Source organism: Serinus canaria, chromosome 1 (assembly GCF_022539315.1).
Source record: "Serinus canaria isolate serCan28SL12 chromosome 1, serCan2020, whole genome shotgun sequence".
In the NCBI taxonomy this organism is placed as follows: Eukaryota; Metazoa; Chordata; class Aves; order Passeriformes; family Fringillidae; genus Serinus; species Serinus canaria.
The window spans coordinates 93,554,656-93,582,129 of record NC_066313.1 but is presented as its reverse complement, the minus strand read 5'-3'; the positions used below and the strand labels follow the sequence as shown (position 1 = coordinate 93,582,129).

At 36.8% G+C, this 27,474-nt stretch overlaps 1 protein-coding gene across 7 annotated transcripts; it reads left to right on the top strand.

The window, feature by feature from the left end:
• The first annotated feature begins 7,605 nt into the window (after nt 1-7,605).
• On the top strand, nt 7,606-26,878 carry PNPLA4 (patatin like phospholipase domain containing 4). 7 transcript variants are annotated; one of them, XM_030235045.2, is made up of 10 exons: nt 7,606-7,855; nt 8,284-8,425; nt 8,757-9,043; nt 9,747-9,873; nt 15,333-15,517; nt 19,066-19,160; nt 19,329-19,464; nt 22,727-22,792; nt 24,025-24,177; nt 26,045-26,878. In XM_030235045.2, the coding sequence occupies exons 3-10, from the start codon at nt 8,885-8,887 to the stop codon at nt 26,174-26,176; spliced, it is 1,053 nt and encodes a 350-aa protein (XP_030090905.2). In that variant the 5' UTR covers nt 7,606-7,855; nt 8,284-8,425; nt 8,757-8,884; the 3' UTR covers nt 26,177-26,878. The 7 variants fall into 7 exon arrangements, with proteins under 7 accessions (XP_030090905.2, XP_009087888.2, XP_018769062.2 ...); XM_050978310.1 differs by lacking the exon at nt 7,606-7,855 and adding an exon at nt 7,877-8,005; XM_009089640.4 differs by lacking the exon at nt 8,284-8,425.
• Nucleotides 26,879-27,474: the final 596 nt, after the last annotated feature.

Below are 27,474 nucleotides of genomic sequence, written 5' to 3'. Positions count from 1 at the left end.
TGTCTAAAATTCACATCCTAGAAATATTTATGAAACCATACCAAAACAAGCAAATTCATGGACGCAGAATATTCTTTTATCATTTTCATTCAATTCTGATTTAAACTCTCATACCTTCATCATCCCTATAATCCCCAGCAGGAAGCTTACCACTTGTTTCAGGACCTACTAAGTCAGGCAGAAACCTGGATAATATTTTCTCAAAATCCCTGCCTATAAATCTTGATCCACTGGTAGACAGAGTTATCAAAATAATCACTTAGTTCACATTTACTTTTCAGGAAAATTCAGTGAAATCTGTCTGAAAATATTACTACAGCAGTCTTGATTAGAAATGATATTTTAGAGTGGCAGATTCAGATTCAATTTGCCATTTTTTGCGCCATTAGGTAGTTTAAAGTAAACATTACTAAACTGGTGACATTTCAATATTTTTTTACCTCACTAAATTTCTTTGAGTCTGGTAATGGTTATTATCTTGGAGTCATGGTTGGGAAGTGGAGGACATACACAAATCATTCAGCATGTGAACTTTAGGTAGGTTGCTTTGAAGGACAGAAATATCACATCTACTTTGCTCCTTTTTTAAACTCTTTTTTTGTATACTATATTGTATTTATGCACATGTCTATTACTAGGACTTCAAGTAATTTAACCAGATAATTACTATAAATATGCAGTCATTCTATGAGACTGGTGGTAGATTCTTAAGAAAGGAAAGGTCATGCAAACTCATCATATTTATGGCTTCATTCTATCATAGAGTACAAATCAAATCTGACCTTTATGTACTACAGTAATGTAAAAAAGTTTCAATTAACAAGGTTTTGCCTTATGCCAATATTGTTCAATAGCTTGTAATGATGCTGCCAATTATCAATACAATAATACCCTTTACACATTTTACAGTGATGGAGATTATTTTAGCTAGTAAGGTTAAAATATAAAAGTATAAAATATGAAGTGAAATATAGAGCTGAAGCAGCAATGGAGCCACAGAAGAGACAAATCTAATATTTTAAAAAATTGACCAACATCATACATGTCAAAGCAGATCAAAATATGAATTGGTAATCAGGTGATTTTGTCTTCTCTTGTCCCCTGCCTACAGAAATTCTTATTAAGTTGCTCAAAGTCCTTTTTCTATTTTCCTGCTCAGTATTTTTTCTCATCTTGCACAGAATTTGCCACTTTTTCCAGTGAACAGGTTATATTTTAGATAAAAAAGAATATTTTGTCATAGCAAATCAACAGATACCTTTCTTCTCTCAGTCTCATGCTGTCTCAGGCACAAAAGATGATGTTTCAGGTAAATGTCAGTGACAGTATAATTAATAGTAACTGCAGATAGTAAAAAGAGATCATGTGCACTTGAGGTGAGCTCCATGGTGAAAAAGAGGAAATGTCCCTTCAGTTGCTAAATACCATTTGTGAGCCCTTTGAGGCTGTGTGGACTCATCACACATAGCCAAATGGAAATACAAAGCTGAAGGGGAGCTTCCCAGATGGAGGGGAGATAAAATTCCTACAAATTGGTTGTAGGAAGATTAAAATTCTCCCCACAAAAAGCTGAAGCAATCATTTATGTCCTCACTCAGGAGTCTTTTACCTCAATTACTTTTTTAAAACTTTTTTCAAAGCTCAAATTGCCATCTAAGTACAGGAATCAAAGTCTTATCTGTTTTTTTCACCTTTTAATGCATAGAAATGGAAAAACAGAGATTAAAATGCTTTAATATGTCTTGAGAACTCTATTTTATTATCCAAACATTTTTAATGTCTACAAACTCAATTATGACCTTTTGATTTTGAATCAGGAGGTACAAAGAATTAATGGGGCCTTACTAATTCACTCTATACTCACACCATTAGTTTATTTAGATTAATTTTCTTTACTGCTCTCCTGTTCTCATAAGGTTAACAATGGCTAATAAATTGATAGAAGGCATATTACAAAAAATAAACTGAGTGATGATTTGCTTAATGAGTCACCAAAAGACAAATGTTGTTACAAAAAGCACTAAAAACATCTCATGCTAAATGTAGTGGATGCATGGGAAATACTTATGTACAGATATGATGTAAGCACAGTTATTATCATTGCTATGATACATACATTCAATAGTTGTAACATCTAAAATATAAAGAAGACAAGATAAAACAATGGAAGGGTGAGACAACAGCTCAAAAAAGGAGAAAGATGGCAAGAAAATAAAAAACACTACATGAAAAATATTAACTCCTGCTAACTGAATATGAAATAGATTATGCAATACAGGGAAGGTATTATTAGTACACACATTCTGAAGTCTTTACCAAGCTATATAAAAATTATTTTTGCAAAGTTAGTACAGGACTGTGGGAAAAAAAAGATAATTTCATACAGAATCAGGCAAAAATGTGGCAACTTATCAATCTCCTAGAGCTGAAGTATTACAGACTGTGAAAGATGCAAAAAAACCCTTAAGTGCTTGTATATCAAACTGGAACTTGGAAACTAATTGTAGCCTACACATCAATACTGATGATTAAATCCTCTCACTGTTTACAAACCTCCTCTCATTCCTGTGCTGACCTCAAGTAGATTGTATTTAACAGAATAAACAACAAATTAACATCTCCATAAGGATTTTCAGAGCAACAAAATCATAGAATCATAGACTGGTTTGGGTTACAAAAAACCTTAAAAACTATCTAGTTCCAACCGTTCTGCCTTGGGCAGGAACAGCTTCCACTAGATCAGGTTGCTCAGGCCCCCATCCAAAGTGGCCCTGAACACTTCCAGGGTGGAGCATCCACATTATTTGGGCAAACTCTTCATGGGCATGGCAGCTGTGAACCTGAACACAGACATCCCCAAATGGATGTGACAAGAGGAAAAAGATGAAATGCAAAAGTAGACACTTTAAATGAAGTGTTAGGAAATGAAAGGAGACAAATTGTGAGCAGATGGAGTGATTTAAAAGCACTGAGCCATTCCCATTCTATAGTGTCCATTTTCTGACTGAGTTTTCTGTTTAATGGATGGTTTCAGGTTTTGCTCTCTGGCTTGCAGACAGTAATTCATCTCACCTCAGAATTTTTAGTAATGGCAGACTCAGCATTTGGCAGCCAAAACAGTCTAAACCGTTGCCAGGACAGAGGCTCCTTTTGCAAAACTTCAATCATTCACCTCTGAGGTGGTCTTCTCAGACCTTCCTCAATGTCAATACAGAAAAATAAGCAGTTTTAGAGAATAATGCATCTAACATATTTCAAAAATGTACTCTGTGCTGAAATTAATTCCTTTCCAAAAGTGTCTTTTTCTCTTTGCTGACCATTGAAGCAGCTTAGAATGACTAGCTCAAATACCCATGTCTAGACTGTATCCCACGCCTGCATTCCTTTGACAAATCCCACCCAAGATGTCAAAAAGTGAGAGGGAAAATATCAAAATGTCTGGTTATATGAGAAGAAACAAGGAAAAAAATGCTGGGCCATTTAATGAGCTATATGAATATTTGTGGAAAATAATATCAATTAACATACATACCTTTGGGATGCAAACCCACACCCCCCCCCAACCCCCGTTTATTTGGGGGCTATGAAAGAACCAAGAGCAATTATAGATTGCCTAAAAAAAATAATAATTCTCAATTAGATATGTGGCATTAGCTATGATAAAAGAAAGCAAAAACAGAAAAAGAAAAAAAAAATAAAAAGACCAAAAGTGCAAACACACTCTTCCTGCTGTGATTGTTCCCAATTTTATTAAATATTCCCATGTTGCATTCAATAGATCATAAGATTACTAGGAAAATTCTAAAGAAAATTTTCAACATATGACAAAAATCTGCTTCATATTTACAGATTTATAATGGTCCCTTGAAGTTTTAATAATTATTTTTACCCAGTGAATCCCTTGGCAATACCTCTGTTTTCTTTTGTGGTTTCATTTGTTTGGTTGCTTTTTGAAAGTGTTTCTGCATTTTTTGGCGGGATCAAGCGTGACCAGTCTCTCTCCAAAACCGTCTTTTTCTTTTTTTTTTCCTTTTTTTTTTTCTTTAATCTAGGAGCACGTATTTTCTTTTAAGCTGAATTTTTGGGCATAAAATTCCAACAAATGCTTTAACTGTCAGCTTTTGTGTCCTGTAATCATTCCTCTTTGTGTTCCTGTTTGGACACCTTAGCCAAGCACAAAGTGACAAAATGACAAAATTACAAAAAAAAAAAAAAGCACAAAATGCCTTTGAGCAGGACATATTCAGAAGTTTAAAAATTATTTATTGGTTATCACAGCCAAATGATCACTACCAGGTTAGGCATTAATATGCTCACCACCTTTTATAAGACACAAAGCAGAGTCTCTGCTAGCCAGGCAGGCAAATGTCAGGAAGAAGAAAGGGCAGCTCCCTGGAACAAAGCCACAGTCATGCCTCCCTCTGACACTCTGTATTTTCTTGATGATTTTCTACTTGCCCATGTCAGTGTTTTTCCTTGTCTTACCTTGTCTGAAATTTCAGCTTTCTCATCTCACATGAATCTCCTCTTCAGACCTTCTGACAGGTACTTTTTTTTTCTCCTGCAGCTTAGCATTTTCCTCAGAATGGTTGCACATGTTCAGCAATGGACCCGGTATCCTCAGGCACAGGCACTTGCATGGACTTCTAGACAGAGGAACTCACACTCTATTTTGGCACTGAGATGAAGGTGACAAGGGTGATAAGAAAAGGAATTACTTTTCAATGTTCACCAGTCAAACCCATAGCTTTGAGTATCAGTTGCTCAGCACTATCCTTATGCTTATCCTATAAAAAAATCTCATATTTTCCTTGTGAAGCACCACTATACATTTCTTTCATAACTCTTAATATAATGCCACAAATCATCAAATTTCCTCACACATTTCAATCCCTCAATCAGCATTTGGATAAAGGCCAATTTGAATTAATGTTGTAAAAAACTGCATTAAATTCCTTAATTAAATCTATCCATAACTAGAATCTTGCATCCTCTCCATTAAAAATTATTCTGCAGAGCTTATTGAAGAGATATATTTTTACATGTCTACTTCTGAATTATATGCACAACATCTTTGTCAGTAATAAAAGAAAACCTTTAAGTTAAGTTTGATTCTCAATAATTTTCTTTATATGTCCCCTCATTTTCCATGTGGCCCTCAAATTTCTGAAGTAAGAATTCAGTCTTACTGGCAGAGACACAGTACAGTAGTCACAGCACTAACCAGCTTAATTGTGCTGACCAAATATATAACTAAGTTAAAGTGCTGCTCCTGAAAGCTCCTTTTGCTCCTTTAGATGAGTCTGTCTCAGGAAATAATTTTACACACACTTTTAAATGCCTTGTTCCTTAAATATATGGGTGCTCCAAAATACCTGTTCTGACAAACACCATGTTGTAAAGCCATTTAAACATTTATGTAGCTTATCTAAGATTTCTTTGGTGCACTTTATTTTTAAGAAAATGTCAGAGAATTCCAAAGAACAACTACTAAAGGAGCAAAGAATGAAAGATGCATGCCATGCTATAAAAAGGTTAAATATGGAAAAATTAACCGAACTGCAGCAGATGAAATAAGCTTTGACACTTGAAGGATAAGGGTCTGATCATGTCTAGCTATGGGAAAGCGAATGGATTGAGTTTGAGTTGGGGAGCCAAAGAATCACAGAATCAATGAGGCTGGAAAAGACCTCTGAGACTCAGTCCAACCTCTGACCAAACACCACAATGTGACAACCAGACCATGGCACTGAGTGCCACACCTAGAATTTCCTTAAACATCCTCAGGAACACTTCCCTTGGCCACCTATTCCAATGCTTAACAACCCCTTCCATGAAGAAATTCTTCCTGATGTCCAGCCTGAATCTTCCCTGGCGCAGCTTAAGGCCATTTCCTCTCATCCTGTCACTAGTTGCCAAGGAGCAGAGGCCAACTCCCACCTTGCAGGCAGTTGTGGAGAGTGATGAGGTCTCCCCTGAGCCTCCTCTTCTCCAGGCTAAACAACCTCAGCTCTCTGAGCCGCTTCTCATAGGACATGCACTCCAGATCCTTCACCAGCTTCATTGCCCTTCTCTGGACATGCTCCAGCACCTCAACGCCTTTAAGAAATCTCAAGGCCAAAGGAGACATGAATGTTTCTCTTTTATGACCACAAACTAAAATACAAGAAGTTCCACCTCAACTTGAGAAAGGACTTCTTTACATTGAGGGTGACAGAGCAGTGGAACAGACTGCCCAGGATGAGGGAGAGGAGTCTCCCTCTCGGAAAAACCCATCTGGATTTGTTCCTGTGTCACCTGTTTCTATGTGTGTGTGTGTGTAACAGGTGAATCTGTTATGGCAAGGGGATTGGATTAGATGATCTCCACAGGTTCCTTCCAGTCCCAACAATTCCATGACTTTGAGTGCCAGACCTATATGTGAGACATATAGATCTCATTTGTTGTCCTTCACAAAGACTTGCTGTGTTTATACTTGTAAGTTATCTCGATTAAAGGTTTCTCACCAACTCAGAAAGCTTCATCCACAGCACACATTTTCCAATTCATTAATAGATGAGACAGAGCACAGAAGGAACAAGAGGGTAACTAATGTACTTGAGTCCACATCTAAAAGGGTCCTCCTGACATGTTTGTGACCTGCCACAGCTGTCAACCAAGTATTAATTTAGATGCAAATGTGGTCTTAATTATAGTACTGACCTCAAAAAATTAGAACTCTGGCTATAATTAAGGCAAGTGGGTATTTTTAACCACTAGGTCTCATCTGGCATTCTCATCTGAAATCTCATCCTGTAAACATGGGGAAAGAGTGCAGGATGATGGAATCAGCAGGCAGTAACTCCGCAAGAGGGTGTCTTTGCTGTAAGACAGTCCTAGGGCTCTGTTTTGTATCTATTGCTCTTTAGCAGTTGAAAGGCTGGCTAAACTTTGAAGACACCCTGTAGAAGGTGTCAAGGTTCCACTAACATAGCTACACCTCCTTCTATCCCAAATCCATCCCAGCACCTCCCAGATACCAGAAAAAACACCGATAAGGGATGCCACAGGTGAAGGAGAAAAATCTGTGTGAAATCTAATATATTGTTTATTCACAAGTTTAGGTTGAACCCCAGTCAGCCAGACTCCAGGGCGAGTTCACAGTTCGCACATTCACACTTCTGTTCCACAGGCATCTTTGCCCTCTGCATGTTTTCTTCTTCCATTGCTGGCTACAGCATCCATCTGCATCTTCAAATCTGGGTATCTGCTTGCTCTAGCTCAGGCCTGACAGAAGGGTTAAAGAAAATAAAAAGGGAGAAAAAAGATTATAAAGATTACTATCTTTATAATCTTTATTATCTCTATTGCCCTGAGGCCACTTCGTCAGCAAAATGAGGCTGTTACACGGTACGCAGCTCAGCACAAGGGCGGTGCTGAGGATGGGGATAACCGCCCACACGACAGTAGCAACAACCCCCGGAGGGGCCGGGCCGGGCCGGGCCGGGCCGGGCCGGGGCGGGGCACACCCAGCGCCGCAGTCCGGGTGGCGAAGGCGGGGCGATGCCGCCTCACGGGCCGCGGGCCCCGGCCCTGCCGCTCCTCCCATCGCTGCCGGGCCCGCGCTGCGCAGGCGCGCTGGGGATGGCGGCCGGGCAGGGCCAGCTGTGACCTCCCGGTCCCGACCGCGATCAGGCACTGCCGCGGGGGCCGCTGCCAGGGAGGTGCGGCCGAGGCGGGCGCAGTGCCGCCGCTGCCTCGCGGAGGCCGCGTTAGCCCCCGGGTAGGCCTGCGGGCAGGCAGCGGGCGATCGGGACGGGGTTGAGGTGACCTGCCTCTGGAGGGCCGTGTCCCGCGTAGGAATCGCCCTCTTGCTGTAAGGTTAGAAGCCACAGTGGCTGCACTTCGGCGTTGTGCGCCCTGCGGTTGTCACTTCACGTTCTGTGTTTGCTAGCTTTAAAAAAATACTTGTCTCGCCGTTTCGGCTGTTTTGCTTGTTTTGGTTGTTTGCTGAACAGAAGTGGAGGTAGGAAAAATCCACGTACACCGTAGGCCTGATCTCTTGGCTCTCTAGCTGAAACAGAGCCCCTTTTAAGTCACTTCCCTGTTTGGGGTTAAGTTGGAAGTTGGCGGTGTTCCGCCGAGACCTCGCCGGCTGAGGGTCACCGTGGGGTGGTTTGTGGCGGTGGTCAGGCAGGAACCTGCTTTTCGTCTGAACGAGCACAATTCCATACATTTTTCGTTATGGTCAAGGTGTAAACCAGGCTTGCACCGGGTGTGTGAGTAACCCCTATGCTATCTTAGTAACAGAGAGGATGGCGAGGTTTGCCTTGTACCGGCCGGCCGGCATGCTGGAGCGTCTCTTACTGGGATCTTGACATCGGCACTTTGTTTTAGTGAACAAGTTGAAGTTGCTGGATCACTGCATCCACAGTTTTCAGCTGAGGTAGACGGAGCAGTGTATTCATGTTGTTAATCTTAAGTGAGACTTTGTTCATTTGGGGTTGTCTGTTATTAACAATTTTAGTTCTTTTTATCTGTGAAATGAACAATTGACTTTGTAGTCGGTGGTGAGCAACACTGTACCAGATGGGGGCTGGTGAGAGGGAGAGAGAGGAGCAAAACTGAACAAAACTGTTTCACTGTCAAGTGAATCAGCTGTTAATGCCCCTGTGTTTTCGGGTTGGTGGGTGTGAGAAAGGCCTTGTTACAATATCAGGACCTTGATGAGAGCCTTTCAACTACTTTTTCTTTTTTTTGTAATGTCTTTTAAACAGGTTATGCGTAAAAGAAAGTTTCTGCTGAGTGCTTTTATGGCTTCTTTTGTAACTTCGTAGTAAAACAGACACTGCGAGTATCGATTTGGTTACCATATCATCTGGATCCAGAGATCACTTGTACTAAAATGTGGACTGCCAAAAAGCTTTGTAGTGCTCAAATACTGTTGCTCCAGATGAAAGAAGGCCAACTCTGTAGCTGCATGTTTCCCAAAACATGGCAGTTCTGGATTGGAATTCCAAGCTACTGCACTTTAAGAGTGCCACATAACAAAGTTAAATTCCACGTAAGTATTTTTGTGATTCTCTAAAATATAAGTGGTGTGCATAAATACAGTGATAAAATAATTTAGTGTAGACTCTGCAGAGCTAAGCTTTTGATTTTGCAGCATTAATTATGAATTTAAGATGCCTTCAGTTTATCAAGGTAAAGGGGCAGACAGCAATAAGTGCTGGAGTACCAGTGTTTCAGAGGGAATTTTTGAGTCTGATGGTTGTGAGTTGGGGAGAAACATTCACTTTCTTCAGACTGTATTCTAGATAGTAGTGCAGGATAACTGACAGGCTGATTAGGTAGAGTGACAGTCGTTAAGTGAGGAATAGGACCATAAATATCTGAAAAATTACTTACAGGTGCAATGTTGTGCAACAGAGGGTAGAGAGGAAATGTATTGGTAAGGGAGGATAAAAACAGAAGAGTTTGATTATTAAAAAATCTATAGATGGAAATAAAAATAGTGGTAAAGGACACAAAATAAAGCTCATTTTTGATACTGGCATATCCAATTGGCAGTGTTTTTCAGTATCTAGTTAAATTCATCTTTAAAATATAAATTGCTGCAGACATAAGTTGTGGAACATTGAGGTTTAAACTCATTTTGTGTTGGCTAAGCAATTGCAAAATTCATCTAGATGACTTAACAGTTTCTGTCAAATAATGTCAAATTACTGTTGTTTTTAATCTTAATATGTCTGACTCTCTGACTGTAGGTTTCCAAGGTAAATGATAAACAATCCATAGCTCATAGAAAAATGGCTACTAGTGCAGAGGGAACCAAAATAGCTATTGGAAAAAGTCCCAGTGGAGTATGTGATGGAAGACAACATTCATTACAAGGTATTGAACCTTTTACCACCCTCTTATGGGGAAGTCAGCCTTCCCTGCCCCTCTGTTGCCATCTTAAGGATCAAGGTCTAGACTCTTAATTTGAAAGTTTTGTATCATGTGATGTGTTTCTCTTTATAAGAGGATTATATGCAAATGTTATAGTTTGCAAAGACTCATGATTTTCTTAAGATTCTTAATGGCTGGTTAAAATATGTACTTACTATTTTTCTTCTTCAACTTCATCAAACTCCTATATTCACTGAAGGCTGTGAACTGTTACGCTAGTGCACTTTTTTTTTCCCATTAGAAATGTGAAAAACCAAGCATTTCTGTATCAGCAGTGATTTTTGATTCAGATAAATTAGTAGTTACCTTTATGACCTTTATTTTAGCAGTGCTGCTGAGCTAAGCAGTTTTTTCTGTGACTTTGCTTGTTTTGTCACTCTTTGCTAATAACTTATCCTCAGATGTGCTGTTATGCATCATACATATTAGCTCCTGTGCTTTAGGGTGCTTGGTCATTTGTATTCTATGTATATTTAGATTTTGTTTGTAAAGGTGTTTGTACTCAGTTGCTTTGGGCGTTTTCAGCTTTTGTTTACAAATGGTATGACAGGGAGATAGTTAATGGCAGGTTATGACCCTGGGATGGTACAATGTTTGTATAATTACATTGCTCAGGAAACAGCCCTATGAGAAGCTGTCTTGTGTATGACAATCAGGAGGACAGTACCTGTTCTCAGAAAGCTGTCTGGTACCTTATCATAATTTTTCTGTACAGTCTTGTCTTATATACGTTCTCTTGAAAGTTTGCATTACAAAATGGATGAGATATACTGCTGAGTAAACAGAAATGCCCCTACTCCTCAGTAGATTTTAAATCAACAGTGGGTTGCTTTTTCCCTGCAGATGTAATCTTTTATAGGGAACTCTTAGGTTTATGTTTATTCCTGAATGCTCCTGCATTTTCTGCAGAATAATGTAACTGAACAGCCCCAGTGTTCTTCTTGTACATATATTTTCTTACACTTCTGTTTTTTTTTTCTTTTAGACAACAGAAGCATTTCTATCCCCTTGGCCAGTTGCAATCTTTGTGTTTTCAGTTTTGCCAATCATGTAAGATGACAGCATTTTTTGAAAAGCAGTGGCAGAAGTGTTTGTTCTGTCTTGCTTATGTCATACATTATATGCACTGTCCAGCTGAAATGTACTTGTGCATCAAGGTTCATTGAAATGTTTTCTGAAGACAATCCAATATGACAACTTTGTGTTAGTAGGTGTTAATATCCTTAATAATCACAATTTATGTTAAACTCTCTAAGAATATTTGTTTTGAAGTCTTGTGAAGCAGGTGTTTCATACTATTTCTAAGATAGCAAGATTTCTGCTCTCTGCTCCATTAAGGAAGTGGTTTGTGTCCACATGTGACTATGCCCTATTTCTGTTAATCTAATATAAGAAATTGTTAGGGAGTATTCATAATGTATACTTAATTAAATTTCTCTCTGTTTCCTCTTTGGAGTTTTTATAATCATACTATACTTTTTTGATCAAAAAGATAGGGATCATTCATATCAGCAAAGCAAAAGACATTTTTGAATCATTTGACTGAAATACACCATTATAACTTGCAAATTGAGTGATGCCATGACATATTTGCAAGAATTCTTTTTAAAGTGTCCAGTTTCCTATTATTTTCCTTTATGATTTTACAAGACATTAATCTAAAAAATTCTTTCTTACCTTTTCCTCTTATTCGGAGATTTGTTTGCAAGGTGAAACAACATTGCTTAACTGCATCTGTGGAGCAGTAGTTCCTTACAGAACCATGATTCTTATTTATCTGTTCCATCTTTGTCATCTGCATCCTTTGTAGGTTAAGTGCTTTTTTACAGATTTGTTGAAGAGGCCTCAGTTCCACCCACTTACCTGCCGGTGGATGCAGGATTGAAGATATGAATGTTCTGTTTCTTCTCTGTAATGCTGGGTATTTACAATACTCTGCTGATTTTAATAGTCTAAACAAATGAAAGAAGACCTGATTGTTTCACCCAGCAACAGACAAATGCTAAGTATCACTTAGGAGCTAAACATTGCAAGATTTTCAAGTTAACAACTGAGTAAAGCCCTGAGCAACCAAATTTGATCTCATAGCTGACCATGTTTTAGGCATAAGAATGTTGGGCAAGAAGTCACTTGAATGATTCAGTGATTTTTCCTAGTCATCATTTACCCACTTAAAAGGTTTCATGTATATATATGCATACCCCATTTCTCAGTCATGAAACTGGATGTAACCATTGGATTTGTCATTTGAGCATGAATGTCATCTGCCAATTAACATTTGTAGTGAGGAATTTAATTTTTTTTTTGTATATGACGAATACTTAATGTATACCTGGGGATTTATCCTAATTAATAGAAACGTGTCTGGGTAACACTGCTATGCTATTGCTAGTCTTAATTTGAGGTTCTCTTGGGGAATCTGTAAAACAGTGTATTGTACTGCATGCCATACAAATCCAGTAGGTCAAGTACTTCTGTTCACTAAAAGTAAAAAAATTACCTTATTTTCACATTGTATTACTTTAATCTTTTTGGACTTGAAATTAGTCCACTCTTCACAGAGTGAGACTAGCAGCATTCTTGAACAGTATTTCTTGAAATCTTAGTGCTGTTTCTTCTTCTTGTGTGTCCTTCTCTCACTGAATCCTTTTGTCAGTCAAGCAACTGATGTGAATACTCATTCAAAAATCTCTCTTTCTTGGATGGGAATGAAGTAGTCAGAAAAGTGTGGGATCTGAGTGTTAAGAAATTAACTCATGTGAAAGAGTGAATGCCATGTATCCAGACACTGCAGAGAGAGTAGTGGTAGCTGGTAATTAGATCGGACTAGGGCTTGTCTAAGAGACTACAGTTTCTTCATGAAGGTGTGTAAGAGGAGGTATGGATATCTGACTTTAGTCAAATATGTTCTGTAGTTTTTGATCTGGGATTCAAATAGTTTCCTCAGTTCACATAACCTCCTTTTCTGTTCTTGCTTTAGATAAAATGTACCGAGCCCTTCTTTACACAATGAAGTATGATTTTGCTTCCACATTTGTAGGGAATTTCTCTTTTTAAAAAAAGCTTTTAATCTTAAGTTTTTTAGTGTAACCACGCTTTAGACACTCTTTATGGTTCTCACCTTTTTTTTTTTAATTTATGAATATTTAACTATTTTCCAGCAGAGAGAGATACTTTATGGAGTATTAGCCTAGTAGAAGGTTTAAATCTGTGTATACATGTACTTAAGCATCCATATACTTATTTTGACTTACATAACCTTATTATCTTACACTTGCATTTCTTAGTTGCATTTCATAGATCCTGTAGATGTAATTCTTTGGATTTGTGAAGTTGTACTTTGCATACTTTTTGACCAATCAGCTATGTAAGCGTAATCTTTATTTCATATAGTGCTTCATATTGGTAGTTTCTTGATCTTGAGATCAGTTTTGCATGGAAATGGGAGTTGATTCTTCCATTCCTATGTAAGAATTCAGTAGCTTTAACCAGCTTCACCTTTATGTCAGAGTGGCCTGTGATGCATATGCATCTTTGCTCCTAATTTGTAGAAGGTATGGAGTCAGCTGCAGCAGCTGGTTTAACTCCCAAGAGTTTAACTATCCTGAAAGGAGCACATTGTGGCATCATACTTCAAAGACTGTTTTAGTTTTCTTCCGCTCTATGAAAAAAAACCAACAAAGTAGAGTTGTGTTTGTTTTTTTCCAGTAGCATCTTGAGTAAAGTTTTTTTGTCTTCTATTCAGTACACAGACTTTTCTTTAAATTAAAAGATCCTTTTTTGCAAAAATAGTAAATCAATTTATCACTTTCTTCATTCTATATGTCTTTCTCTCCTATTGTCACAGCAAGAGCCAACTCTATGAATACAAAGGTGTTAAATTTGTTACAGGTATTCCTACTTACAACTGGGTATGGAAGTGTTTCCAGCACAGCTGATAAACTATGTGTTTTAGCAGACTCACTGGTGCTCCACATATTCCCTGTCACTATGAGGTGCTCTCTCAGTAAAACAGAAAACCTAGTCAGATCGTAAGGTCTGATTTTAATCATGCTGTGGGTAAAGCAGTTGGGTTTACCATGTTTTCTTATCTAATGGTTTTGAAAGCTGTTTCTTCACCTCATCTTTCTGACCTTCCCATTTCAGAGATGAAGAGGTATCTTTAACAAAAATTTGGTGCTGTATATGTTTCCCTGTCTTAATCAGGACTGATATAACAGTTCCTGTCTTTTATTCCCATTCATATTGAGATGAACCCAAGTAGTATGTTACTTTTAATTCAATACTAAGTTAATGTGTACAGTGTCTCTTACATCTGTAACATACAATCTGCAGAATACCTTGCTTTCATTATGTAGTTATTTGCAGAAACAGAAGAGCTAATAAATTGTGCAGCATTCTGTTTGTTTGTTTAGTTAATTATCCCTAATATTCTGAAGTTATGCTTCCTATTTGTGGGGTCTTTTTGTTAAGTTTAAATTTCTACCCTAAACACCTTTGGAGTGTATGTGTGTTTTCCTACATTTAGTGCTTTGTATTTTACTTTGGGGCTTTTTTTTTATCCTTAGTATTTTAATAGTAGAAAAAATATGCTTTTTGTTTTTCTTTTTAAAACTAGTAATTAGTTTAAAAATTTGCCTGTTAATAATTCTAGTAAGCAGATGAGTTTTGAAGATGACAGAAGAAAGTTCCTCTCTTAGACAATTATAATGGATTCAAGGCTCTGCTTATGTAAGGGGGAGTCCGATCATAGAATCAGAGCATTCCCTGGGCTGTGAGGCACCTCAGAGATCATCTCTTTCCAATTCCCCTGCCATGGGCAGGGACACCTCTCACTGGGCCAGGTTGCTCAGAGCTCCATCCAGCCTGGTCCTGAACACTGCCAGAAATGGGGTATCCACACCATCTCTAGGCAACCTGTTTCAGTGCCTTACCACCCTCTCAGTAAAGAATTCCTTCCCAATATCCAATCTTAACTCTCAGTTTGAATTCGTTTTCTCCATCTTGTTACTACATGATGAGACAGTAACCAGCAGTTTTATAACTAATTTGATTTTTTTGTCAGAGGTGGCTAGCAATGTTTGTTCTTTCAAGGTATTTTTTAATAACTTTTGTGTAGCTACTCTTTGACAAATCAGATGAAAATACGTATTTTTGTTATATATAAGTATATATTTTTTATTTATTTTAAAAGGGATTTGTACTAAGGATTATTTTAGAGTTGTTTTCAGTTTTGGAGACATTACCTGCTGATTGTTTGATGTATTTAGTAATCAAAAGCTTTTACTGTTCTCAAATAACTTGCGGGGTTTTTTTATAGTTAGAGTATATTATGCAAATAAATTAAATGTATATTGCGAGAGAAATTGCAAAAGACTGACTGTGATGCGCTATTTCCACAGCCCAAATGAGACACATCAACCTGTCCTTTGCAGCTTGTGGCTTTCTGGGCATTTACCACTTGGGGGCAGCAGCTGCTTTTCACAGGCATGGTAAGAAGTTACTGAGAGATGTGAAAGCTTTTGCGGGAGCTTCTGCGGGATCTCTGGCTGCCGCTGTCTTGTTAGCAGTGCCAGAAAATATAGAGGTAAATTAATAAACTCGTAGGTATAGGCCATGATAATTTTCAAAGCACATTTTTTATATAATCGTCTTCCATTAAGTTTATGAAAATGTTTCGTGTCTTGCTTTTTTTCTTATTGTTACTTGCCAGGAACAGGACTCTTGTGTCATGTTTTCATTAACCAAATCTGTGACTCATGAGCAAAAATGTTAATGATAAAAATATTTCATATGAACCTTATCTTTTAAGTTGTGAAAATACAAATCTCATGTGTGTGAATCTTAATTTGTAGGCAACAGATATACTTTAATATACCAAAATGTATACTTAATAGTGGTACATTACAAAGTGAATCATTGTTCTGCTTGTAGAGATAGGCTCTGCTAAGGAAGTGCATAGCACCACCCTTCTAAGCTTTTCTGAAAGGAGCTGAAAATGGTAGATGGAGTGTGTCTTCATAAACAGCTCCCACCTGCTCTGATCTTTTTCTTGGTCCCTGTCCTCCACTGAACAGCATTAAAGGCTTTTGCATCTCCTTTAGACTCAGTGCAGCCCATGCCTTCAGAGCAGCCAGTAGGATTAACTCTCCCAGTATTCTGTTCTGACATGCATCTGGGTTGTTTCATCTCCAGAGATGCCACTCCTTTCTCACAGTGCATGTGGTGTCATGCAGAGACACCGAGGTTCTATGCAGTGATGACAATGTTACAGATTCCATGGAGCGCATTAGGGGGTTTTTTGGTGTCTGTTTGCTTGGTTTTCCCCACAGGTTAAGGCTGCTTTGCCCTCCTGAACTGTCTGTAGTCACTTCACCGTAATAAATGTAAAGGATCAGGATTGTCAAAATGTTAGCATTTCTTTACTATTTTTAATTATTGTGGGAAAAACAGGCTGTTAGATTTTTTGTCTAAGTTTCACTTACATTTTGTTCTAAATGAGCATTTGATAATTCCTCTAGGCCTTGCTTATTTCATTTCATTTCATTTGGATAATAGTCCCAGCAAAACCCCACCTTGCCACTGATCTTTCTGCTTGTTTGTTGGTTGTTTCTGCAGGGATATGAACTCAGCTTGCAGCATTAACTATACTCCTTTCAGCAGTTGGTTTTTCCCTGGCTTCTTTCACCCATCCCACTTCCCTGCAAGCATTCTTTATATTACTTGCTATTAGGCAAGTTCCTCTCTATTGTGGAGAAAACTTCATTGTATTCTGTGCAGGCATTTCTCCCCTTCTGTCACCTCTGACTGGTAGTTCAGTTTCAAGTTTGCCAGGTATAATGCGTACCTCTGACTTTAATTTCCTCTGTGGTGAGCATGGCAGCCCTTTGTTAGCCCAAGGAAATTCTTCTGCTTATTGCAGATCCTAGGTACAAGCCCTTGTTCTCAGCCTGGTCCAACTTACAAAGATCTTTCTAAGTAAAAATATTAGAACTGTTTTTAGTTTTTGTTTGTGGAAACTAAGTCTATATTACATTGAGTCTGTTGTATTTTTCCTTGAAAATTTGTCATATTATTGCAAGAAACTTCATTAACTTCCTAGTCCTTTCATTTTTTGTGTACTTTTTAGTTACTCTGTTACAGTCTTTAAATGGTTAGGCAAGCCATAATTAGGACTTTCTCTCTCTTAGTCTCAAAGCTGTAATGCAACCTGTCCTTATCTTGGAGAGAGTGTAACACTGAAGATATATTTTTTTGACTGTTGCTGTTCTAAGACAGTTTCCAAATGTTTTTCTGTCATATATTGGATTTTTGTCACTGTTTGTAAAGCTGTGGGACATGAGCAATCTAAGTAGGCTTGTTTAGTTATAGGTAAATAACTATTTATTTTAAAATTACCTTGATCGTGTTTGATATCAAGTTTACTTAACTCAATACTAGCAGTTACAATTTCTAAAAATGGCCTCAGTCATTTTTTAAAATGTAGCTGTATTGTTTAAAGCTTCTAGCACTCAGATTCTAAAACAATTCATAGCTGTAAGAAGTTGTCCCTTTTGAGAGCAGAAATTAAGAGTCTAGGTACAGTACATTCTTAGAACTTGTAATGTGGAAAGTACTTTTCTGTCATTTCCCTAGTTTGGTACTCTTAGCTCCCCATAGCTTTATTTAAGCATCTTAGATAGAGATAGTAGTTCTGAGGTGCTTCTGTGTAGTGTTTTGTGGATTTCTTTTGCATTTATAGAGAGAAGTATCTGAATGTGCCTTAATTGGCTCTGAGCTGGCAATGGCAAGTATCTTATGGGGTAAAGGTGCAAATCTAACCAATGTGAAGCTAAGCAGAACAAATAATTGTTTCTTTAAGAGGTATGAACCTCTTAGTGAACTTTTTCATACATTTATTCAAAGGCCTTATAAAGAAAGTGGATGCAAGAACTACATTTCTGTCTTTTGCTGAGTGCTTTGTCATACAAGTGATATGAGGAAGTTTAACTCCTTCAGTTAGCTGGCTCTGATCACATGTTAGTCCTTGCCCTACCTCCTTCCTTGTTTTTCTTTCAATGGATTCTGTATTCTCCTCCTCAATGGGATGCATTCATGTCTCTCCTTTTTTTTTTCTCCTTTCCTTTGCTTAGTCACTCAGTCATTGATTTTTTTACTAGCAACATATTTGTTCTTTATGCACAGACCTAATAATCCAGGAAACCCAAACAATATTATTCATGTGGTTATATGGGTGAATGTGGATGAATTTATAAAGTACTAATTTTAGAAGGTTGCATAAGATTTAATTTAGTTTTTTTTCAAGTCCCTAAAATCATTAGAAAAGCCTGCATGAAAGGATAAGAAAAGGATTACAAATACTGAATAGTTAGTATTAAGCACTTAAGATCATAATTCATTGTTTCAGAATGTTATGGCTAAAAATAAATTATACCAATTCCTTTACTGTCTCTTTAGAATTCTTGTGACTCACACTTCAAGGTATTTTTTTTTGCAGTCATTAATGCTGGGCATTTCAGCTTGTGTAAAAGGTTTTCTGTGCAGGAATCTGTTACCTGTTTTTATTATGAGTATTTTCTTCCTATGTCACCCATCATAGTTTCCCATTCATTAAATACTTCCATAGTATTTTATTAATTAAATATGTATATTTGCTAGTAGATTGTTTTTTGCTTTAGTGAGAAGAAATTGTTGTAATTTTTATTTTTCTTACTGCTTATAAGCATCTTAAGGTGCTTGGGTCTAGTTTAAGTTCTGAAGCAGACATTAAAATAAAACGTGGCTTTAGACTTTGAACTAAATGACTGTTCTTGTAATGGCATGATCTAGGGAACTGAATATAGAAAAGTAGCCTTTTAATTTGTTTGGTTGTTGGAGTGTTATCTTCAGAGTTTTTTGTTTTTTGTTTTTTTTTTTCAGTTGGGATTTTTTTTCCTTACAAATTAATCCGTAGGAAAGGATCAGCATTTTGTTATCCATGTCTTGTTACAAACCAAGCGCACGTGGGAAAATCCTTCATTTTGATCTAATAACTCTTTTATTAAAGCTTTAGCCTCTAGTATATTTTAGGTACTGCAGTTGAACATGCTTCCCATCACTTAAACATCCCTAATGGTTAATGCTTTTCATTTCCAGAAATGTAAGCACTTTGCCTATGGATTTGCAGAGGAAGTCAGAAGATTGAACTTCGGTGCTGTAACGCCTGGTTATGATTTTATGAAAACACTTAGGTACCTATCTTAATGCTTCTCTAAGATCATTTTTGTGTTAGAAAGCTCTCCAAATGCAAATGGAGAGGGTGGATATTTCTGCTGTGCTGTGGGGTGTTCACCCCTAATGCATTTGCAAGGCTTTTAAATAATAGTGGTGAGTAATGCTGAGCATTTTCTTTCCTCTAGGGAGGGCATAGAATCTATTCTTCCTTCTGATGTTCATGAGATAGCTGAGAACCGCCTCTATGTGTCAGTCACTAACTCCAAGAGTGGGGAAAATCACTTGGTTTCAAATTTTGCCTCCAGGGAGGACCTCATTAAGGTAAACATGTTGAATATGGCAGTTGTAAATAAAAACTCAGGGGTTTCTTCAAGGCTTAAGGGTATATTATTAATTGTACGATAAAATCACTGGTTTAATTCAGCTAACCATGTCTACCCCCAGTAGTGCTACAACCATAATATAAACAATGTTTAAAGCAGAATTTTATCCTATAGCTTCACAAATTTTGCTAAAATTGATTTGGTACTTGTGTGTGTTTCCTTCATTGGTTATTCATTTCTACCTTGTAGGCAAAGGGTTTCTAAAAGTGACAGGTAACTAATTGTTGCAGTATATGAGAACACAGTAGAAAATCTGATCATGTTGTGAAAATGTCTGCATCTCTTACTTCACTGATATTGTTTTATCACAAAAGAAAGTAAAGGAAGTTCAAAAAAATGGAAAAATTCCTGCAGGTGCTTGTGGATACTAGTTATAGTGTAATGCTAAGTACTGTATATAAGCTGGAAAGTATATCTTTCACTGTCTTTCTTGTCATCTGAATTCCACATTGTAAGTTTGGATCAGGATTGTATGTATAAGCTGATAAGAAATGGTAGGAGCAATTCAGCAATTCTGCTTCTGCATGTGAAGCAGATGTTCTTTCTAGCAATTGATTGTATCTTAGTGAAAGACATAGTAAGATGTATCAGAATAAAGGAGAAAATAGTATAAGTAGGAATTCCTTCTTTCTCTCTCCTCATGAATGCTTAGAGCAATTTTTTTCTAGTTACCACTTTAAAAAATGACACTTATATGCACACTTTGAGGTTTTGTTAATACTTTAAAGTATATTTTTTAAAATTTTGACCCTATTGTATTCTACATGGACAGTCCTCAAAATTTATTGGACTTTGTCATGCAAATATAATTATGTGAAGAGCTTATCTCAAGTTATGCACTTGTTATGTATGCTAGCTGTTTCTAGCTATAGTATGCAATGGTAACAAGTGTGGAGATTTTTATTCTTTATGTGCTTTTGCAGTGAAATCTTCTAACCTGGAGACAGTGAGAAGCATCAGGATGACCTTGGAAATAAATACATTTGACTAGTATTTCAATAGTTTTTTCATTGATTTAGCCATTGCTGTTCTATTCTTTTGTTCTCAATGATATCAGTAGGGTGGGTTGGAATAATAGTAATAAAATTACACATAACTGCTCATTGGAATATATTCATATTGTCTGATCTTTCAGTCCAGCTCCTAATACCTGTTTTTGTGCATGCCTTCAGCTCTGCCTGTATTATGAGTACAGCTCTCTGAGTGCTGGTGGCTGCCACAGGAGCAGGGAGGGTAGAGCTTGTTAGGTTATTTTATTTTATCATTCCTAGGCATGACCTAAAGCCCAGGCATGGATAAAGGTACTGCTGGGCAGATTGTTTTATAAACAGCAAAATGTCCGTAACCCCTGCCAGAAATCTTTCAGCTTCAGTGCTTAACAACCAAGCCTTATGGTTCCTAAGCTTCTCATAATGGCTAAACTGAATATGTGGTGCTACAATGTTAAGCTTTTATCTTTTCTTCTATTCCCTGTGGACTTGAAAAGGCAGGTAATTATCTCCCATTTTTGAGCTAGTCTTCCCATATGTGAAGACAATTGTCTTGTATCAGCATTTGTAGGCTTGCCGTTCTTAAACTGGAGGTTTGGGGGAAGAGAGGCATGATTTGTGTGTTTGTGAGAGAGCAAGGCACAGAACACTGGGATATTTAGTTTGGGAAAGTAAGGTAGTACCTAGAAGTCCACACTGGTCTGTTAGTGGTAGGAAATACTGAAAGTGTTTGTTCTTCAAACTTGTCCTGCCTCTCCTCACTAAGGAGATCTCAATGACTTTATAAGAACAACTGCTTTCGTCAGTCCTCTTGAAAAGAACTCAAACTTTGCAGGAGTCACCTGGTTTTGACTCCATTCACTAAATCATTTTTCTGCATTTCTCTTAGTTTAGAAGGGCCTAAGTCAATGAGATGGAGTTGAGGAAGAGAGGAGAAAAGGTGCAGGGCTGAGGAAGAGGCTGATGTTGGGAACTTGGGAATCTTGTTTTAGACTTTTGTGAGCAAAAGGCCTGTTTGGTAGAGAATTAGCTGCAGTTTCACTTTAGAAAAGTGAGAGAGCCTTTTTATCTGAGCTCAAAGCTCTACATGACTAAGAAGAGAAATAGGCAGGAAAACTGTTCTCAGAGTGGAAGTTGAAGACTTCATATATGTATACAGTCTTTATTAAAACTTGTTATGGAAGCAGAAGGGCTTAATACTAAAATAGCTTAAATTTTGTAAAAGTAAATGCAAGTCCAGCCAAAAAAGCTCAGGCATTTTCTTTCATAGTCTCCATGGATTGTGATTTTTCTTCTGCAGCTGTTCATCTTTCACACAGTGTATGCCCCAGTTTGTGACCTGCTTCTGTTCCCCAGATTGGTCATCAGTGCCACCAAACAAGTGTGTGCATATCCACCCTATTTAGATGTATGAAAAATTCTGACATAGTGCACTTAGTCCATGCATTTACATTTTCTCCTGGAAATGCTGTATGCTGCTTGCTGATATATGTATGGGTGGATACACAGGTAGAGATACCCACACTATCTCATAGGTATTGGTATGAATGGGTAGAAAGGTATATTTATGTGCACAGCTGTACATGAGATAAGAGCTGTCCTGGTCTAAAAAAAATTAAAATAAAAATCAAGAATGGCTATAGACAGCAATGAAGGCTTACAATAGGGGAAGTAGTAGTTTGCTAATATTTGAATGTGTAAATACAAGCATTGGTAAAGGTGAATATGTGAATTTCCAGGATGTTCATGGTATTTTTGAAACTTTGAAAATCTGATTAGAAAAGAAAATACTATATACTTAATATGCTAACAGAATGATTTGGTCAGCTTCTTCTTTGACAATAAACTGCTTTTTTTCATCATATGCATATTTAATTTCTTGGGAACCGTAGATTTACTTCACATTGTGCAAAACTCTTCATACTCTTGAATCACATTAATCAGTGAGTTAATTTTTGATATTTTGTTTTGAGAGTTGTCACTGTCGAGTCATAAAAAACCAAACCCTACTGAATAATTTTATCACATTTTGACATACCACAACAAGAAGACATTTTGAGATGACAGTGGATTTATGTAAAACTAATATATTGACTGGTAAATATGTATGGAAATATGTATTGGTTCTAAATTACTTTGTTGCCATTTTTTTTCTCTTTGTTGCCATTTTTGATTTTTTTTCCTCTATTTTTTCTGCTTTCTTCTCTCTAGGTCCTGCTAGCAAGTAGTTTTATACCAGTGTTTGCAGGAATTAAGCCAGTGGAGTTTAAAGGACAGGTAATTTTTCATTAGCTATGAACTTTCTTTTTATATATTTTTCATTTATGGTGTAACTGTCTCATCTTAAGGGAAAGCAACTTCAGTACTATATTTTGTATTTCTCGTGAGAAAACCTTTTTACAGTTGTCTTTACTCAATCTAGCTTCTATAAGTTTTTTGTCATTCTTACATAAGTATATTAACACTTCAAGAATAACTTTAAAAGCATGAAAATGGCTATTTCTTCCTTATGAGAAATTGGCGAACTGAAGTATCCTCTTTCATACAAATGATGCCTCTAGAACCTTTTTAACTTCCACAGACCCCCTGCCAACAAGCCCCACAAAATCATATATATTTGCTGCTAGCTAGGTAGTCATTATATCAGAAAGCTTGTCAGCTTTATAATTACAGATACAGCAATACGTATCAGCTGATCAGTGTGATGCATATGCTCAACAGACCTCAGGTAAGATGTCAGTGAATCCATGTAGCCAGCAGACCCCTGTTAAATTTTGGGCCATGCCTGTAACACAGAATGAAATAGGACGGTATAAATACATTAACAAGAGATGTCACACCTGTCCTGTTTATATTGGAATAGAATTTGGCCTTTAGATCTCATTTTTTACTATGCTCAACTCCTGCAGCAGTTAGTTCTGCTCCCTCTTATGCCATAGTTGTTCAGCTCCTTCCCACCTTTACCTTCCACTTTCCAGCTACTGCTGTCTTGTGTACTGTATATAAGAAGAAATGAGGCTCTGGAAGAAAAATCACAAAAAAGGAGAGGAGTCATTTGTCGTTTAGCTTCTGCAGTCAGAGTACTTGCACATACAGACTGTACAGCTTCTGTTGTCAATCAGAATAATGTTCTAGAGGTGTATATGCTATCTGATTAATATCTTATACATTATGTGTAGTATTAACAGTCTTGTCTTTACATGTATACATTGAGAAAAATTCCATATGGGGCATTTTATTTTTTAATTAACGAAAAAATTATTATAACTAGCCTGATAAACACCTTACACCAAATTTGTTCATTATTTTAAATGCTCATTGATTCATTTCTCTGTGTGTACATTACCAGTTGATATTTGACACACACTGAAGCTTTTTCATTGTATTCTTTAGAGGGAAACTTGTAAGTTTTCTTGAGAGTGAAGGAGGCAGGGTCAATAAGGGTCAAGTATTGCATTGTGATCCTACTGTACTGGTGTTACTTTGAAAATATTTCTGTTTTCCAACAGAAATGGATTGATGGTGGCCTTACCAATGGCCTTCCTATCTTGCCTGTGGGAAGAACGGTAACAATTTCCCCTTTCAGTGGTCGATTGGATATCTGTCCACAAGATAAAGGGCGTGTGGACCTGTATGTCAAATTAGCAAAACAAGATATGATGGTAAGTTGCTTGTTTATTAACTTAAAACAACTAAAAAGTATTTCTGCAGTTGTGTTCATATATATTTAAGTGTTTATTTTGTGCTCATATATCAGCTTATGTAAAGTTTTGGCATGGAGTTTTGCTAATGGAGGTTAAACCTTTTCTTAAACACAAGGAAAGGAGAATGTAGAAGAAAGAAGAAAGTTTGAAAACCATTGATCTAGTACAAAATTGAACAAATTATATCAGGCTGTTCAGTGTAAATAATCCTAGGTTTGCTTTACATATCAGGTGCCTTTGAATATGCAAGATGTTCATAGAAAAAATACCTCAGGAGAGGACAGCTGCAGAACATTTCCTCATGCTTACTGAAATCAGTTGCTCTGTCTGAATTTAAAATACAAGTTTAAGTTGTACATTTAAAATTGTATATACAGTGACTCGTCACTGCATCGCACGAGAGAACTTGTGAACATTTGTGACTACAATGCATTTTCAAAAGCTTAGTTATAAGTTGCAGAAACATTTCTGTTTATTGAAATATGAGACTGATTTTTATTGCCTCCTTTTCATCATTTTCATTTGTCTTTTCAGCCTCTGTCTCACAAACTTTAACCACTTCTTCAACATGCTGAAAGAAAATATTGAATAGTGATAAGACCTAGTGGTCAACAATATTCCATTAGAAAGAAAGATTAACAATAATAACTAGTTTAAAACTATCTTTTTAGGCAGTTTTTAATGTTTTCTTAACTTTACTAAAATTAATGTTATGTAGGGCCTTTCTCAATTGGACCAGTTTTTGAATCTTTATAATATTTCACAGAGAGATATTAAGCATGGTAGTACTTGGTAAAGATCATAAAGTATGAAATGATTGATTTCATGTATCTTGGAAATACATGCAATCATTGTATATTCCTTAGTTGTGTTTTGTATCTAGAGGATGAAAAATGAGCTGGTGATTAGTTTAGAGACAGAAAATTAATTGCACAGTTACATTGCTTCTGGGGTCATGTGCAGACTTGTTCAGAATCCCAGGCAATATTTAAAACTATTCATATTGAAGCACCTCTGCTTTTAGGGCTGTAAAAATGATGACTAAGAATAATTTCATTTCAGCAATATTGTAATCTTCATAAATTGAAGAGTTATGCATCTTCATTTATCTATATGTGAATGTGAATAGTTTCCTGTCTCTCCATCTCCTAGTGTCAGAATTTGAATAATTGCTTACTTCAAATAATGAAGATGATTCTGATATTGTTTTGCAAAATTGTTTATAATAATGTGGCTAAGTATTAATTATATAAAGAAATTGTTCAGGATATTATTAAATATAATTATGTTTTTAGTTTGTTGTAAGCAATTTAATAACATCTCTATTCAATAATAAAGCTCCAAAATCCTTTTACATTATCAGAGTGACCACTTAAGATGCTGAGTAGTTTTAAATTTGTTGGTAGTAGAAACTACATTTTACTCATGTGTTAAACATTTCCTGGGAATGTTCCCAAGAATGTGCTTGTTTGCACTAGTAAGTTGTCAAAATATTTTCTTGCACAAGTTTAACATGTGCCAGCTACCACTTTGTGAGATGGTTTTGGGAGTGTTTCCAAAGCTAAAGTGTTTCAGAAGCTTTGGACAGTTTTACAGGCAGACAGTCTGTCTTGGATGCTGTGAGTTTTGACTCTGTGTGTGTGCACTGCTGGTGCCAGTCTGTCCTGGCACTCAGCAGTGACCCTGGATGTGGTTAATTCCTGGTGGAGACACAGCCATGCCAGGCTTTCTGTTTTACATATGCTCCATTAAACAGATGACAGAACAGTCACATCAGGATAAGTTGCATTAATAAACTAATTTACAGCTTCTTGCTCTGTTGCAGCTGTCTCTGGCCAACCTGGTAAGGCTTAATCAAGCTTTGTTCCCACCAGACCAGGAGAAAATGGAATCGTTGTACCAAAATGGCTTTGACGATGCTGTTCGCTTTTTATTGAAAGAAAACTGGTTTGAGTAGACAGCTCACAGAAAATTAGCAAAACATGAGGGATGTCAAAACACACCTACAGGCATCCTAGAGAATCTCAGGGATTGCTGCCCCAGTTCCTGTTCGTGAAAATAAACATCCCAATGGACTTGGATCTGTTTCTGCTGAGAAGGTATCAGTTGCACTCCACGGAGCTGTATAAACATGTCAGAACAGGAGCTGGACGTGCCTGGTGGATGTCTTGTTTTGAGGAGGTTCCACTTAGATTCATTTTGCTTCAGCTGGGGACTTGAGTGTGGGATTTGTAAAAAGAGTCATAATTACAGAAATTTGGAAAGGTCTTTTTCAGTGTTATTTGAGAGAAGAATTGATGTTATATAATGAAAAATTGCCATCTGTATTATTCACGTAACAGACTTCTGTGTATTAGTTCTGCATATTAATTAGATGCTCACATTGTTATTGAACTAAAATGTAACTTGCACTGTTCCAAAGGTCTTGAAAATTAAGTACTAGACACAAGAAGATAAAACATTTGCACTCTTATGTATTTTTTTCACTTTAAAAGTTCTTTCTTCAGTGAATGTCTTATTTTAAAATTTTAAATACTATCTGAAATTTTTTAGCAGAAATGTGATATAAAAATAACTTATAAAGAAGGCTGTAAAAAATTGTTATATTTATTATGTTTTCTTCCTCTGCCAAAACTGAATAAATATATTTTCTTGAAACTTCTGTCAAGAGTTTATTTACAAGTGTCTTGGAATGCTGTAATGATCTGATTATCTACTATCAGTCTAGTGGAGAGTAGTTGATGAAAGTCAGTGGGTAACAAGCTCAGATTCACCTTATTTTTAAGGTGAAGCTATATATTAAAACCTTATTATTTTAACATTATCTTTTATTTATTAGAACCTTATCTTTTTAACATTCATGTTGCATTGACTACCTTAAGTTTGGGACTTCCTGTCTCAATGCCCAAATGCTAAAATCTGCAACTGTTTATGTAAAAGCAATGAGTGTTTGGTTTATAGGTGTGGAGCTTAAGTTGATTCATAAAGTTAAAAAGAAGTTAAAATTGGAGGTTGAATCATGCATGTATGAAATTTTTGAATTTCTAAAAACTGAAAAACCTGTGGCTAAGAAAAAAAATCTTGTAGCTGTTTGAAAGCTGTCAAGTAACCACCAGATTTATGTTAATATGTAGTTAGGAATCATGTGCAGGAATTTAATTACTTTAGTACTGTTTTTGATAATGAAAGAAATAAAAAAAGACTGATGTGAGGCACTTTACATTCATTTTAGAGCAGGATGAGTGAAGTTCTGTA

What these genes read in the sequence shown, in the direction of transcription:
- PNPLA4 (XM_009089640.4), top strand. Translation starts at nt 8,885, where the DNA reads ATGTGGACTGCCAAAAAGCTTTGTAGTGCTCAAATACTGTTGCTCCAG. An exon ending in GATTTTATGAAAACACTTAG is followed by an intron (nt 19,161 to 19,328) that starts GTACCTATCTTA and finishes TCTTTCCTCTAG; the next exon opens with GGAGGGCATAGAATCTATTC. An exon ending in CCAGGGAGGACCTCATTAAG is followed by an intron (nt 19,465 to 22,726) that starts GTAAACATGTTG and finishes TCTTCTCTCTAG; the next exon opens with GTCCTGCTAGCAAGTAGTTT.